The 14,836-nt window shown below is 39.7% G+C and overlaps 1 protein-coding gene across 4 annotated transcripts in view; it reads left to right on the top strand.

Moving 5' to 3' along the window:
- The window catches only part of LOC136875357 (probable peptidoglycan muropeptide transporter SLC46), a 175,403-nt gene that overhangs the window by 78,332 nt on the left and 82,235 nt on the right, over positions 1-14,836 (top strand). For 3 of the 4 annotated variants that reach the window (XM_067148900.2, XM_067148902.2, XM_067148899.2), the window contains exons 2-3: positions 7,337-7,567; positions 12,255-12,429. In XM_067148900.2, the coding sequence (XP_067005001.1) occupies positions 7,388-7,567; positions 12,255-12,429 (355 nt within the window). In that variant the 5' untranslated portion in view covers positions 7,337-7,387. The remainder of the gene's footprint in view (positions 1-7,336; positions 7,568-12,254; positions 12,430-14,836) is intronic. The other variant, XM_067148901.2, reaches the window with a different exon arrangement.

The raw sequence follows: 14,836 nt of genomic DNA, 5'->3' as shown, positions 1-14,836 counted from the left end.
CCCACAACCATATGTCAAGTGATGGCTACGAAAGGGGAAACGTTCAGCTGATGAACCAACTTGTCGGAAACATAAGGCCGCTGTATTTGACATCTAATACGAGTCCATTTGGAAATTGCTGAATTAATAAGCTGAGTTCCTGTAAATTTTTTGTTCCAACTACATCACTGGTTATGAGGGTGTTTAGGGGTTGTAGTAAGGATGTAAAGGAGAGGGCATATAAGTCTCTGGTAAGACCCCAACTAGAGTATGGTTCCAGTGTATGGGACCCTCACCAGGATTACCTGATTCAAGAACTGGAAAAAATCCAAGGAAAAGCAGCTCGATTTGTTCTGAGTGATTGCCGACAAAAGAGTAGCGTTACAAAAATGTTGCAATGTTTGGGTTGGGAAGAATTGAGAGAAAGAAGAAGAGCTGCTCGACTAAGTGGTATGTTCCGGGCTGTCAGTGGGGAGATGGCGTGGAGTGACATTTGTAGACGAATAAGTTTGAATGGCGTTTATAAAAGTAGGAAAGATCACAATATGAAGATAAAGTTGGAATTCAAGAGGACAAACTGAGGCAAATATTCATTTATAGGAAGGGGAGTTAGGGATTGGAATAACTTACCAAGGGAGATGTTCAATAAATTTCCAATTTCTTTGAAATCATTTAGGTAAAAGGCTAGGAAAGCAACAGATAGGGAATCTGCCACCTGGGCGGCTGCCCTAAATGCAGATCAGTATTGATTGATTGAAACAGTAGTGAGGCATCGTCAATAAAAATTGCACAGGAACTGTTTTTCAATGATTTGTCGGGACAGTTTGTATACATTTCTTTAAATTATACAGATCTATCGAAAACTACGTCTCGCCTAGAAACTGCTGGTTTAGAATTATGGGAGAGTTTGGGAATAGTAAAGGACATGGTATCCAAAGTAGAACAAGCAAGAGGTAGGTACAGTGTCAGTTGCGGTGAAGAACAAACTTAGTAAGTTGCTGAGTGCAAATGAAGGATACGCAACAATGTGCAGAATTGGTGCCATTTTAGAGGGTAATAGATCTGGTTTAGGCGAAAACGACCCGCAGCTAAGCAGCAGTGAACTATGTTTAAATACGCTCCTGTGACATCATGTGAAGTAGAAAGGAGCTTCTCCCTGTACAAGAAAAAAAATTGAGCGACCTTCGAAGATTTCTTTTCGACAGCCTGAGAATGCACATGGTCGTGATGTGCAATACTGGCAAAGAAGAAGATTAAGAGGTATGTACGATTATGAACTCAATAAACTTCCTGTTAGGCAGTGTCTTCTAACTTACGCCGACAGATATCATAAAGCATGCAAATACTTCGTTATTTTTTTCCTTTAGGAAAACCGAGCAAGAACTGCATCTCAAGGCTATGATACTGAATGAATGTTGAAAATTTTAATGTACTGTAGCTCTCTGTCAGTTTGTATGATTAAACGTGTCTGGTGTATTATCGCTGATCACGTTTTGGCACTTAAGACGATTACTGTATGTTAGTGATACTCTACCTATCCCAAAAATTCATGTCACATTTTATAATTTTTTAGGTCATGTTTTATAGTTTTTAGGTCATATTTAGCTACTTTTCAGAGCATATTTGCTTGCATATTTTGTACTTCTTTAGGTCTTATATTCCCGAACCCTACTTATAAACATGTTAAACTTGACATCACCGGGCTGAGTGGCTCAGACGGTTGAAAGGCTGGTTTTCTGATCCCAACTTGGCATGTTCGTTTCTGGCTCAGTCCGGTGGTATTTAAAGGTGTTTATATAAGACTACGTCAGCCTCGTGTTGGTAGATTTACTGCACGTAAAAGAACTCCTGCGGGACACAATTCCAGCACCGTAATAGTGGTTAGTGGGACGTAAAGCAAGTAACAGTAGTGTTAAGCTTGACTTCCTTTGTTTATATACAGGTAGTTCAGCATATCATTTTCTGGCAAAACATTCAGGTGGTGTCTCGTATTTTCAAACAAGGGCAATGGACTCAGATGAAGAGGATTTGGCCTTTGTTATTGTTACTTGAGAAGGAAGGAAAGGAGATTGTAGGTACGACTATATCTCAGTAAAAGGCACAATGTGGATGTCATTCTGAACGAGGTAAAAGTAGAAGACAGGTTTGGATTTTCTGAGAATGAAATGGCGTATGGCTTTTAGTGCCGGGAGTGTCCGAGGACAAGTTCGGCTTGCAGGTCTTTTGAATTGACACTCCGTAGGCGACCCGCGCGTCGTGATGAGGATGAAATGATGATGAAGGCGACACATACACGAAGCCCCCGTGCCAGTGAAATTAACCAATTATGGTTAAAATTCCCGACATTGCCGAGAATCGAACCCGGGGCCCCTGTGATCAAAGGCCAGCACGCTAACCATTTAGCCATGGAGCCGGACTTCTGAGAATGTCTGAGCATGATTTTAATATAGTTTTGGAAAAAATACTTCCTACCATAACAAAGGAGGACACACAGTTACGAGCATCTATTCCACCTCACCTGCGTCTTGGAATAACTGCGTTTTCGTACAGTTATAAATTTCGTCCACTCACGTCCTCGACTTCCGACTTTTCTGAACTTTTTGCAATTTTCGACTGTACTGGGAGCGAGGGAGGCTAGATTATTAATGCACTCGCGGGAGCAAGTATAGATAATTCCTTGTTCCTGGAAACTGTTGGCTTTCCTCTCTTTATCTCGGTATTCCTTCGGTGAGACATCCCACAAAGAAAGCCTTTCTATTATATCATTAATTAAGTATAGAGTGATCTTGTTCCACCCCATTTCTGACTATAAATTTTAGTATAGCGCAGAGAAAACGACACATGTGCACGCATAGTATTTGTAGCTTGTAGCTATAATCCTACTTTTTCCACGAGAATCACGTCGCGTTGTTTAAGCTATCTGTTGGCATGGAAACAGCACGGAAGTTGCCGAAGCTGTGCCGACATCTCACGAACAAAGAATTGACAAGTTTTCCACTTTAAAAAATGTTAATATGTGGAGACCGGCCTTAAGGGCCAAGACCCACTCTGCACCCACCAACTCTTACACGAAATTTCATCGTTACTCTTATATAAAATCAGCTTGTTTTGCAACAGGTAGAAACATTCATTTTGCGCCTGGTTTAGGCTTACTGATCCTGATCCAACCTAGTGGCAATTTATTTTACAGTCACGACTCTAACCTCACAAAGTGATTGTCTTCAGGCAGTTGGGGCGATTGGGGGTGAGGTGGGGGTGGGCCTACTTTGTGGAGAAAAATATACATTTTTATTCCATTTTAGCTAGGTACGTATTTAAAAATGTAAAACCCTGTTGTCTATTCAGCTAATTATTTCCTTTGGTTTTTTCAGTAATTAAGAAAAGTACTTAGCGTAAAAACTCACAAAATGTCGTTCGTCGCGGCCAGTAGCGGCGATTAAGGGAGGGGTGCGAGGGGGCGTGGCGACCCCCCCACTTTCTAGAGAAAAAATAAATGTTTATACCATTTTAGTCACCTGACTTTTTTTTTTAAGTTTCAACAGACTAAATAATATACAATATTAAATAGAAGGAAGGATCCACCTTTCAATACTCCGATGTTAAGTTGAACCAAATAGAAGTTACAACCTGTTCATTTGGGACCGGTTTCAACACATTTGAAGTGTCATCATCAGCCAGTTATTTAAAAAATCGACTGAAAGTAGGAATGAGAACAAAAAAAAAGCAATCAGTACAATCCCTTTTTTTTTCAGATAATTCCTTCCTTCAATTGTTTAATTATTAAGAAAAATACTTTTCAGAAATACGTACAAAATATCGTTCGTTGCGGCTAACCGATTCGTACAGTGCCACAGCAAGTGGTGGAGACTCGTGCAGCAGTGTGTAGCAAGTGCTGTGATGAAGGGTAGCAGGGGTATATCTTTTGGCAGGGTCATGGACACTGAGGTATGGTTCACCCGCTTGCCGCGCATTCGTCAGTCTGGCAGTCTCTTTGTGTCTGTTATGGGTAGAGATGACAAACGAATATCGATATATCGGAAATATCGATATTTTGAGAACTCATATTGTTGATATTGATATGTTATGCCCAATATATTGATATCTTTCTATTTTAATACTTTTGGCTATGATTTGATTCTTTTTCAGGCCCTTTCAATATTTGCATGCTTCAGTTACAAAATTTGAAATTTCATTTCTCAATTCACTTCGGTAAATACAGTGATAATATTGCAACTCATTCATCGTGCATACCTTGTATGCCAATAAAGCCGCCAGCCAACACAGGCCACTAACAACACGCCCAGTCATTAACTATGTTGTCATTGTTGTCAGTGAGGTACGGGAAATGTTGTGGAATATTGTTAGTAGTCTTGATGGATATGTGGGTGGAACCCAGATCCAATGAGCAATTTTAGCCCTTCGGCCTTGTGGCCCTTGAGTGCAACTTTTGATAGGATTTTAGCTAGACTGCATAGATGTTGAAAGTGGTGGTACTTAGAACAGAATCGAACTGGTCAGGATATGACCTGCACCCTGGAGGGTGGCTAAGCTAGGAGGGACTTGGGCCTTCTATGGCGAAGACCTTCAGTTACATAGTTATCCAAGTGGGAGATGAGGGGGTTAGGGTTGGAGTCAATACCAGGGTAGAATTTCCTAGCGGAGTGCAAGATTCTGGTATAGATTTCATCGATATGAAGGTCGTTGTGTATGTCACGATTCCGTTCGTACCATTGCGCACCTGAGATCATTCGGAGGGCACGGTTTTGGAAGCACTGAACTTTGTTTAGGTGCATTTTGGCTACAATCCCCCAGATTATTATTATTATTATTCTCGTATCAGAAACATACATGTTGTACACAGTTATAATTACTATATTACATTTGCCCAAAACTTGGCCACTTCCAATGCATTTTTTGATGCTTGATATAGTTCATCTTCTGTGCAGGAGGCTGGACATAGACGACACTGGAGCATATGTTGGACGGTCTGGTCTTCTCCGCAGTCACATTGGATTTTTTCTTGATCTATATAGCCCCATCTTGCCAAATTAACCTTGGATCTGCCAACTCCAGATCTCAGTCTATTCAGGGACTTCCAGGTCATCCATTCTTCATCGTAGCCAGGAGGTAGAGTTTCAGAAAATCTTATCCAGCCAGGAGGAAGGTAGGATGTAGCCCTCCATAATTGCAACCTGGCTTTTTCAGTAGTGGTTCTAAGTTCCTTTGAAGTTCTGAGAAAACTCTTCCTTGACTTTAAACGTTGCAGATGTGGTTCATGCCCATATAAAGGATGGGTCCTTTCCTGTTCCACTGTCTTTCTTTCCTTGTTCGCAGCTATTTCTCTTCGAACAGAAGGAGGTGCTATTCCTGCAAGGTGGTAGAGCCATTCAACTGGAGTGGATTTCAAACAACCTGTTATAATTCTGCAAGTTTCATTGAGAGCTATATCCACCTGTTTGGCATATGTTGAATTATACCAGACAGGACACGCGTACTCTGCCGCAGAATAGTATAGTGCCATTGCAGAAGTTCGGATGGTTTCAGTTTGGCTACCCCACTGTGATCCGGCCAGTTTCCGTAAAAGATTGTTCCTGGTGGAGACTTTCAATTTGCAGTTCATGCAGTGCTTCTTGAAAGTAAGAGATCTATCTATCCCCCAGATGGAACTGGCATATTCAAGGATTGGCCGAATGGAGGATTTGTACAGCAGGAGCCTGTTTTCTAAGTTGAGCCCATTTTCAGCTTTCATTATTGGTACAATTTCGTAAAGGTGTTGATATGCCTGGGCCGACATTTTGGCAATATGGTGTCTAAACGTCAATCCTCTGTCCAGGGAAAACACCCAGGTATTTGGTTAACATCAGGCTACCGGATCACTTTGCCGAAAAAGACCACTGGTTGAGGGTCAAAACGAGTGTGCTTCGAGAAGAGGGTGGCACTACTCTTCGTGACATTGTCGAAGCCAGGGTTCGATAGTGGAGAGGGCTTCTTGGAGATAATTTTGGACTCTGGGTGTTTGCGAGGAGACGGCAGAGATGGCAGTGTCACCAGAGTACATGTAGACATTCATGCGCGGTGGACGGAGTATGTCAGACATATATAGGTTGAATAGCACAGGAGAGATAACTCCTCCCTGCGGGACCCCAGCGCTGATAGGGCGGGGGTCTGACAGGGAGTTTCCGACCTGGACCTGGAATTTCCTATCAGAGAGGTAACTGTGGAGGAGATGAACCAAGTGGTTGGGGAAGTCAAGAAGTTTAAGTTTGTAGATCAGGCCTTCATGCCATACCCGGTCGAACGCACGTGAGATGTCTAGGAAGCAGACTCCTGTGTGCCTCCTGTGGTTGTAGTTCTTAGTGATTTCTTCGGTTATTCTCACGAGCTGATGTATGGTGGAGTGATCACTTCGGAATCCGAACTGCTCATCATTGAGAAGATGTTTGTCTTCAATAAAGGCTTGGGGCCGGGAGAGTTTGTCTCGAAGAGTTTAGAGAGAACGGAAAGGAGAGAAATGGGTCTGTAATTATGAGGGAAGGTGGGGTCAGAGAGAGCTTTGGGGATCATGATGATCTTGGCAAGTTTCCAGAGGATGGGGAAGTGGGCGAACCTGATGAAGGCATTGAAGATTTTGGTGATGAAGGTTAAGGCTTTCCTTTGAGGTTTTTAAGGAAGGTTGCTGAGATGTTGCCAAGGCCAGTGATTCATATGCGACAAAGGAGAAGTGTTACAAAATTGTTGCAAACTTTGGGCTAGGAAGACTTGGGAGTAAGGAGACGAGATGCTCAACTGTGTGGTATGTTACGAGCTGTCAGTGGAGAGTTGGCGTGTAATGACACAAGTGGACGAATAAGTTTGAGTGGTGTCTTTAAAAGTAGGCAAGATCACAATATGAAGATAAAGTTGGAATTTATGAGGAAAAATTGGGGCAAATATTCGTTTATAGGAAGGGGAGTTAGGGATCGGAATAACTTACCAAGGGAGATGTTCAATAAGTTTCCAATTTCTTTGCAATCATTTAAGAAAAGGCTAGGAAAACAACAGACAGAGAATCTGCCACCTGGGCGACTGCTCTAAATGCAGATCAGTAGTGATTGATTGATTGATTGATTGATCAATTGATTGGTTGATTGATCAATCAATCCCAGGTGTAAGAGCACTTGTTATATAATTCCTCTGGATGGTCCTGGATGTGACCAGTGACTTGCAAGTATCAGTTAATGTTACCTCTTGCCTTTCTGTTATAGAATATTTATACAGATTTTCTTTTGAGCTCTGATTCTGTTAAAGAATTTGTAAAAAAACACGGTATATCTGAAAACTGTTTTGGGTAATAATGTTTTTTCCTTTTCTTATTTAGGTTCCGGTTAGTGAACTAAAGCCAAACAGATGTAGGGAGTCCTTTTCGTGGATGAACAAAATCACTGTTGAACCGTTGATGTTCTTCTACATGTTTGCCTTCATGTTGACTTCTGTTGTTGAACAAGCATTCTTTGTTGATAAAGCTTGCCGAGTTAACAAAGGATACCCGGATGCTGTTTGTTTAGATCTTCACAAGAAAGAAAATGAAGAGATGAAGAAAGCAGTTCAGGTATAGCAAGCTTTATTTGAGAACTTATAGTTTACTTTTGTGCCCTATTAATGTTAAAGGCAAGGCAACAAAAATTCTGGGGTTCCTATATAGGAATTTAAGAGGGTTCAGTCCAAGGGCATTAAGGTCAGCTTACCTTTGCATGGTTCGGCCCATACTGACGTATGGTCTACCTGCTTGGCATCCCACAACAACAGAGAGAGTACAACGCCACACCAAAAAGCTAATTGACCGTCACGCCACCTCCCCCCTCCCCATCCACTAAGGATACCTTCCATTGAGACAATAACCAAACAAACTGACCTGATCTTTCTCCGGAAATTCCTCTCTGCCTCTATAGAAATTGATTCCCTCCAACGCTTATCGCTTGTTTATTGCTCAGCTCAGAGAGGTGGTGGAGTTACCCTTTGTCTGCCTTTTGCCTGAACCTCTACCTTTCAGAAGGGTTTCTATTGGCATTTTGTGTAAAGCTAGGGAACTCACAGTCAGCAGATGTCAAGAACTTGCCTCTTCCAAAATTTTAGATGTATGTAAAGGAAAATGTAATTTAATGGAACTGTTGCATGTGCCTGGGAGTTATATGTGAATGAGTGAATGATTAGTGGAGTGAAAGGAAGTATGTGAGGAAGGAATGAGTGAATGGATGAGTGATTAGCTAATTATCGATACATAGAATGAATGAGCAGTAAGAAATTAAGTACATATGTATATCTTGCTCAGTACTGTTTAATATGTTCATGGGGGCTCACCCTTTTAGTCTAGACTTCCATTTTCCTGAACAGAATTGTGGTAAATAAATAATACTAGCAATGTATCTAGAGACAGTTTCAGTTTGAAATTTCTTTGCATTTTCAAATGAATGGCCAATATAGGGTGTTCCAAAAATCTGGGAAGTAATGAGGGCAAGGATAATAAACCAAAAAAAAGAAAAAAAGATGCAAAATATGTTCTATGGTTGGTTGTTCATGAGTTATGTCCATTTGTTATCAGTTGGAAAGGAGGAGATATTTGGTATTCATTTTGGAGTTAGTTATTCTGTCTTCAGGTCTCATATAATTTAATTTGCCATTTCAATGTTACAAATTTGATGTGATCTGTTCCTCCTCCATGATCAAAATAACATTTCTCTCACTGAAAACATTGTGCACAATTCCCAACAACCCTAGAAAGTATGCTGTTTAGTTGCCAAAATGCTATTAAACTTGGGACATGTTTGAGCACTTCTTGTGCACAAGCACGGCTATAGCTACTCAAAGTTGGTGTATTACCAGTAATAATTCCACTACAACTTTGGAAGGTCTGTAACTCCTAAACAATCATAAGAATGTGTTGTTTTGAGCTGTACCATCCATGCTGTGATCATTTCCTACATTTTTGGGAACACCCTTTAAATGTAAACTATTGAAGTAGTTTTTTAATTTCATGTAAGGTTGGAAAGAATGCTGCTTTAAAGATTATAATGCATCATATAGAATATTTTGATCATCATCAAATAAGTCCAGCTCCATAGCTAATGGTTAGTGTGTTCGCCTTTGGTCAGAGGGATCCTGGGTTTGATTCCCAGCAGGGTCAGGAATTCTAACCATAATTGGTTAATTCTGCTGGCATAGGGACTTGGTGTATGTGTTGTTGTCTTCATCATCATTTCATCCTCATCATGATGCTCAGGTCGCCTACGGGCTTCGGATCAAAAGACCTGCATCTGGCGAGTCGAACATGTCCTCGGTCACTCCCGGCACTAAAAACCATACGCTGTGTTTTATCATCAAATAGTACCACATGTGTGTAACTAATTATAGTATTAGCTGCTTCTCTGTTATTTTATTTGTAAATATTGATATCCATAAATCGCACTTAATTAAACTTTCTTTTAATACCTTTTGAAGTTATACAAATTATGAATCTGCCTCAGGAGTCTATTGATACATTGTGGAAAGTACTCCACAGAGTCATTTTTGTTTTCTTGGAATTTTACAAAGTTTTATTTTTTGGTCCCCCTTTCAATACATCATAAACTAACACTCAAGCAATTTAAGAAATAAGTTTAGTCATGTTATGTTTTAGGTACATGTTTCGACCATTTGTGGTCATCATCAGCCATATATAATTAATAAAGCATTGAAAAACAACTTAAAATCAATGAATGAATGGACAAATAAATGATGAGTGAAATGAGTTGGTGAAACATTAATTAAAACAGTCTGTCATAAAACTTTTGTCTCCTGTCTTCATTCAAATTTTCAATGTATTTGTGAAGCTATTCTTGTTGATATGAAAAATTGACATGTTGTTCTAGGAACTTGCCATATTCCTTGAAACGGACTTTGAACTCCTGTGGACATCTTCTGATTATTAAATATCAGTGTGGAAACATTAGTGTGTGAATTAATGTTTGTAAGTTCATAAGTTCCCCTTTCTGTATGTCCCATCCTGTTTGCTGTCCGAATCAGTGAGTGAGTATTGCAGTTCAGTAGTAGGTGGCAGTAGTGTTGGCTGCTGGCAGTATCCCACCGCTGTATCTGAGCAGAGTACAATGCGTGTACTGCCTTGGAGTACTGTATGTGTTTTGTTCGTAACAGTATGTTTTCTGCACAGGGCTGCTAAATTCTGTATTGTGATGAAGTTAAAAGTAGCCTCATGCATTCAGTCAAGTAAAGTTGCCAATATCATATGGTTGAAGGGTTCTAGAGCGAGGAAAACTGGAAAATAACAACCTTTATTTTGAGTCTAATAATTTTCACACCTTTGTAGGTGTTAATATAAGGAAAGATCTTCATTGGAGGAATCACATTAACACTAACAAGGTTGTAAATAAAGGTTACAGATCTCTTAAGTGGAGGCCTTACTGAAATTTGGCAAATTTTCATTGCAAAAATTGATTTTTCATTTTGGGTTTAAAAAAAAATTCTGCAGTCCTTCCTCTTCCAAAAAATGCTGTTACTTTCACCATACCGCCATTTTCAAAGTTCCGAGCACCATTTTTAAATGGAGGTGTTGAGCACTGGAAGAGTGAGTCACCGCTCCCTTTTCTAATGATGACAGGCTAAGGATATTTTGGTGTTACATTGTGCATCTACAGAACAACTGCCCTAAGGAAACATTTGTCTCCAGAAAGGAACTGGAGCTAGCAGTAATTAACTCCGTGATGGACTTCAATGTGAGGTGCGTAAAGGCCCTCCAAGTTGTGACCAGCATGAAGGATGAACCTACTACCTGATCAGCATTGACCATCAGTCAGCAACAAGACCACAGACGGTGCACCAACAGCAAGAAAAGGAACAGTCCTACACAAAAGCAAGAAAGGAATTGGTGAAATGAAGGAAAATATCAGAGGAAAAGATTAAAAGGATGTCTGAAGGGGAAATGTGAGTATGTTTGTCTGAACTTTCAGTGGCAGTTTTCTCACATTTATATTTTTCAGCACTTCTTCGCATACAAAAGATTCCTTTGGACAAAGTTGTTATCGAATTCAAGTGAAACTTTCAGGAAATCTTCCAGTATACGTAAGGGTTAAATTATACTATTGCATCTCAAGGTCAAATGAATATTACTACCATTTCTTGCCGTTTAAATTTGCAATAAAATATATTTTCCAAATTTTCCAAGTCAGAGAAATATTAAAATTTGTATCTCCCACATACCTTGTCTAACAACAAAAATACAAATTATCAATTAATTCTATGAGTGTTTAGGACTAGTTCTTCAAATTTCAGCTTGAAAAACAAAAAATGTGACACAAGGAGTTTTTTCACGTTGCATGGAAATTTTCTATAAAAGGACACATAACTCAATAACTAATTAGCCAATCATCTCAAATCTTTATGTGATTATTTCTCTTAAGGGCTTGTATAAGTGATTAAAATTTGGAAGCAATTGGTTGAAAAATGTAGAAGTTCAGAATTTCAGTGTAGCCTCCTGTTAATATGGTTCTGAGGGTATTTAGGGGTTGTAGTAAGGATGTAAAGGAGAGGGCATATAAGTCTGTGGTAAGACTCGAGTAAGAGAACAACTCCCTCACTAGGATTGCTTGTTTCATGGACTGGAAAAGATCCAAAAGCAGCACGATTTGTTCTGGGTGCTTTCCAACAAAAGAGTATTGCTACAAAAAATATTACAAATGTTGGGCTGGGAAGACTTGGGAGTAAGGAGATGAACTGCTTCACCAAGGTGTATGATCTGAGCTATCAATGGAGAGATGACACAGAACAAGGTGAATAAGCTTGGATGGAGTAGGAGAGATCATAATATGAAAATGAAGTCAGAATTCAAGAGGAAAAATTGATGTAAATATTCTTTCATAGGAAAAGGAATTTGAGATTATAAGTAGGAGCCTTGTTTCTAAATATTTTGATCCTAAAATGTATGTGTACAGGTACCATATTATATATGTTGTTAAAACCATACAAACAGAACAGTATAATATTATTATTTTCTTTGAGAACAGTTTGAAAACTGGTATGCTTTAATTGTAAAAGCTATGTTGAGTTTTTTTTGGGACTAAGAAAAACAAGATTTTTGGTGAACATAACAACTTTAGTCAACTACTATTATTTCTTATTTTTACTGACTGAATTTTTTTCATCTGTGGCTGAAAAATGACTTTTAAGTGATGAACATGTTTTTGTTTCAGAGATGGCATTACAGGATAGACGGTGTTACTAATAAGTGACTATATTGTATGTTGTAGATAGTGGTTTCTAATTTCCATCAGTATAATCAAATAGCTTCCCATGCTGTACCTATTGTTCTGGCATTATTTCTTGGTTCATGGAGTGACCGTCGAGGCCGGAAATTGATAATACTCATGGGTTTAGCTGGAAAGCTTTTCTATTCAGTTATGATTGTTGTGAATGCATTGCAAGGTAAGAATTCTGATTATTTGCACTGAGCATGACCATTTATCATTTTGAAACTATTCACTCATCCTCCATATCTACATACAAATACATTAGTAAGATGAGTTCAAGTACTGTATGTTATGAAATGTTAATGAATTAATAATGTTCTCGTATATTTCTCTAAATAAATACGTTATGGTTCTGTAGTCTTCTTCTCATGAGTTCTTGGTAAAACTAGGGAATACGTTGTCACCATAAATTTCATACTTACAGAAGGTCATTTACGGAAATCTTACTTCCAATGTCATGGACCCACCAGCCTGCACCTAAAAATATACCCATTTGCAAAAGAAATTGTATACCAAGAAGGAGCTGTTGTAATCACGTGAAACTTGATATGGGTGATTGTAATGTTAATGCAAGTAAGTGATTATAATATCAGAATAAATGGATGATTTATTGCAGAAAACTGAACATTTGAATTGATCTGTGGATCCACTTCTACCACTGATACAAGCTATGATATGAGCAGCCAGGCAGACTTAGGTGTTTCATATGATATCCTATGGCATATCTGTGCATATTTGCTGCAACTGGCTCTCTAGATTGTGTACATTCCTAGGTTGCTGAAGTTGGTACCCTATGTTGTCCCAGATATTTTGATGGTGATAAATCTGGTGATCAGGCAGGCCATGGAAGTGTGGCTGAGCGTTATTGTACTGGAGAATGCCTTTTAGAAGCCTGGTCATGAAGCTGCAGCATGTCCTGCACATATGCTGTGATGTCAGTCTTCCTCGTATCATTACTAGGTCATGTGCGATGGCCTCTAGACCAGCACACCAGCAGTGGGAGCCGCAGCAAAGGCAATTCAGGCACACACCACAAGGCCTCGAGACATGAACACAGTATGTAAAGAGAACCTGGATTAATCACTAATGACAACCTGGTTCCAGTACGTACCAGTACAGGTTTGTCGTTCATGACACCACGGTAAACAGATACGGTGATGGGTTGGTGTCAGTGACAGGACATGTAATGGGTGCTGTGAGACTAAATTTCCTTTGATCAAGCAACTAGAAATAGTTTGGGCAGACACAAGATCTGTAACAATGGTGCTACATGTACGTAACAGTTGATCTCTTCATACTTGTCAAAGGATATGACGATCCTCTCTCCTGGGTGTCCTGAACCCATCTGCTGTGTATATGTGCCCTCACACATCCATTGGTTCCAACACTCTGCAATAGTCTGATCAAAAGAACCTAGGTAACATGCAATTTTTCAATACAAACATCCAGCCTTGCGCATTCCGATAACGGGTCCCCTCTCAAACTCTGATAACAGGGCAACATTTCTTTGATTGCATTGCAGAGGCATGTCAAGTGGTCATTGAACTTTCCAGAACCAGAAGCAGCATTCCACTACATATGAGTAGCCTCAGCAAGCTTTTATATAGGACACAGATGGCAGCAAGTTCATGGCTCCCGTGGGAAGACTGTATAACTAGTCATGTTACTTCACTAATCATTTGACCATCTGCTTGTGATGTAACTGCATGCCGAGTTTTGCAGCAAAATAACAACTTCTTCATGGTGCACATTTTCTTTTTGCAAAAGAGTGAATATTTACTTGTATCGGAAAATATCAGAAATATAATTTTCAATAGCTCTGATGTCAGCAGCCATGGCTGAAATTTATTAAATATGGCATCACTGCAAGAATTCAACAGAGGTAGGTGTCATTACTAGCTATCAAACAATAAAAACTTGTAAACAATGTCTTTGCAGTTAGGCTAATGGTCTGACACTCCCTTCGAGAGGCTTATGCTATGCACCCGTGATGTGTTAGACTAATGAGTTTTGTCACTAGCTAGAACATGCACAGAGCACTTCAGCAACACCCAGTTGAGTTTTCTTCTTTGCTTTTGTAAGCAGATTCATAAACTGATTAGTTTTAATGACTGGAAGTAATTTTGTTTTTCATCATGAGCTTCTCAGAAAGCCACCTGGTGGCCAGGGTGGATAAGGCTTCAAGTCTGTATGAGCTAATACCGTGGTTAGAGCCGTTTCAAGTCTCCACCATCAGAATGTTGGGCAGCAGGGTAGAATATGTGGTGGTATACAATTTCTAATAACTTGTTTGTGTGCCTGGATTCATTTCTAAACCTCTCCACAGTGTCCATATGGAGTAAGGGCATAGGATGCTGTTGATGGTGGTTCGTCCGTCAGACCTTGAGCAGATCCTTTGGTGATATTCCACAGGAGTAGGTTATGTGCTGGCACTGGGTTCCACTCTCTCTCCCCACCTACTATTATAAATCAATTCATTCATTTCATCTCAACAACTCCTCTGATGAGCTTGACATCAGGAAGGACATCCTGTCATAAAAACTCATCTAACTTCATACCCAATGAGGCAAGGGCTCGACACA

The sequence above is a fragment of the Anabrus simplex genome, chromosome 6, assembly GCF_040414725.1.
Source record: "Anabrus simplex isolate iqAnaSimp1 chromosome 6, ASM4041472v1, whole genome shotgun sequence".
Lineage (NCBI taxonomy): Eukaryota > Metazoa > Arthropoda > Insecta > Orthoptera > Tettigoniidae > Anabrus > Anabrus simplex.
This window is presented reverse-complemented; position numbering and strand designations above follow the sequence as displayed.